The 2,169-nt window shown below is 31.9% G+C and overlaps 1 protein-coding gene across 1 annotated transcript; it reads right to left on the bottom strand.

Moving 5' to 3' along the window:
• Positions 1-290: 290 nt before the first annotated feature.
• Positions 291-2,169, bottom strand: LOC119589879 (cyclin-dependent kinases regulatory subunit-like; the record flags this gene model as incomplete). Its single annotated transcript, XM_037938509.1, is given in 2 exon segments — positions 291-1,414; positions 2,042-2,169. Coding segments are annotated over 2 exon segments (178 nt in total), but the record flags the coding sequence as incomplete, so codon positions are not given.

Here is a 2,169-nt window from a genome sequence, read left to right as displayed (position 1 = left end):
ATAACAAAAACCTGTTTGTTATGTTTTTCATTCTCCTTTCAGCTGTGCTATACTCAAGAGAGCTTTATACACATGCATTAAGTCTAACATACTCACAACAGAAGCCAATGCAGAAGTACTAATATGATTTTCTCACTACTTTTGCGGCTTCGAGTTTCATCTTGTATAATCTTTCACAAAGGCATCAATTTCGTTTTGCAAACCATCAGTACATGCAACTCTGACCTATTCCATTATAACATTAAAAGTCATTCTAACACATGAAGAGAAAATAATGATACAAAAGAAAATATAGCAGGTACTTTAGCAGCATTGTAGCACACATGGATGACTTACTTCATTACAAAATTAAATGTACCAAATAATCAATCTACAGTTATCCATAGCTACAATTTAGTGGACATTCACGAAAATCACATACAAGAACACCTTGTTCTATGATTTAGTTTCCAAGATCAAAAATCAAAATGCAAAATGCCTATAACAAAATGTAATAGCTATATATTCTAAATCTTCACAATAACTTTGTGACATTAAAATATTTCAGAAATTCTTAAAAAGATGAGAAATAATAATAATCTGTTATGCTTATACCAAATAATCTTATTCTTATTATTTGTGTCGGGGTAGGGTTTCATATTAGGATCAACTTTTGTATATCAAACAAATATAAAAGAAATCATTCAAATATGTTTCACTTTTTTTTCCTCCACTCAAAAGTTCCCCATAATCAATGACTTGATATATATATAGAAAAAGAGGCAATTGATATTTTCTGTACTTTTATATAGCCATGCCAGAAGAAAACAATACTATTGCTTGCCTAAACCGAATTTTGGAACCAACTCCCAAACTAATATTTTTAAAAGATATTTAGATATATCTTACCAAAAATATATAACAAACTTTGATAACTTTTTGCATAGATATCTTTCTCCCTCAAGGAAGAATTGAGCAAATTTGGACATATAGTGTTGTTTTATGTGAAACTCTGATACAAAAATACAAAAACGATATATAACAGACTATATGGGAAAATAGCTTATTTCAATTTTCTGTAAACTCCACATCTTCCTATAAAAATACTAGACTATTCACAATCAGGTATATTACACAGATGAAACCATAACACCTTAAATATGTAGTGTGATAGAGACAATGCACTCTCCTTTACTACAATGAAATTTTATATTCAAATTAAAATAAAAGTTGGAGAAGTGCTATCAGATTCATGTAGTTCTCTCTTTTCTGTGCTTATGATGACTATGACTATCCATTACTTTACTCTTTCATGCAAAAGCAAGTTCACAATAACTTCTTCAAGGTAAAGAAAAATGCAAACAAGGGATCACATATTCTCCATCCTATGACTTCAGGTCAGTTCTGGGTCTCCTGAACAGCAAGATGTGTGGTTCTGTTGATAGAAGAGGAAATCATATGCATATTATTTACATAAAGACTAAACATATGTTGGTTGGTTGTGTGAAAAATTACATTTCTAAATTGACCGAGTCTAACACAGGTATAAATACTGTCCACCAAGGAGTTACTTTTAATTTGCAAGCCCTACAAAAGATCTCTTCTGATCTCCCTTGAATCATGGGATTTTTCTTTTTCTAATACTACTAATATTGATAGTGCTATTAATATCATTGACATTATGATTATTACAATGTTATTAAAATACTTATAGCTATAAATCAAAAAGAATCTTCCTCCAAATCATGAAAAAGGGTAAACAGGTGAGATGATAGGGCCAGGAACTGACTCCATGGAGAATAAGAACTTGTGGAGCCATTTATGTGTAAATACAATTCATAAACTAATGTCACAGTGGATATGGTGTGTAATAACATGACATTCCAGATGGCATGTTCTACATGCATGAATTAATTCAAACAAAGCTTTTATACGACTCCTTAGTTCATTTCTTCCTCCTGATATTTTTCATAACCATCCAAATGAATGATGAAATAATAACGGTAAATAAGCAGATATGACAAAAATAAAAAGTTGTGAAAGTTGCCTCTGTCTCTCTTACCTGGACTGTGAACAAGATAGTGGATCCAACCAGGTGACTGCTGAACCCCAAGGTTGCGCCATTCTGTTTCTGTCATGAGGTGCGTCTTTGGCACCAGTTTCGCCAGGTCACTTGGGAGTATCACATGT

This window comes from Penaeus monodon, chromosome 26 (genome assembly GCF_015228065.2).
Source record: "Penaeus monodon isolate SGIC_2016 chromosome 26, NSTDA_Pmon_1, whole genome shotgun sequence".
Lineage (NCBI taxonomy): Eukaryota > Metazoa > Arthropoda > Malacostraca > Decapoda > Penaeidae > Penaeus > Penaeus monodon.
This window is presented reverse-complemented; position numbering and strand designations above follow the sequence as displayed.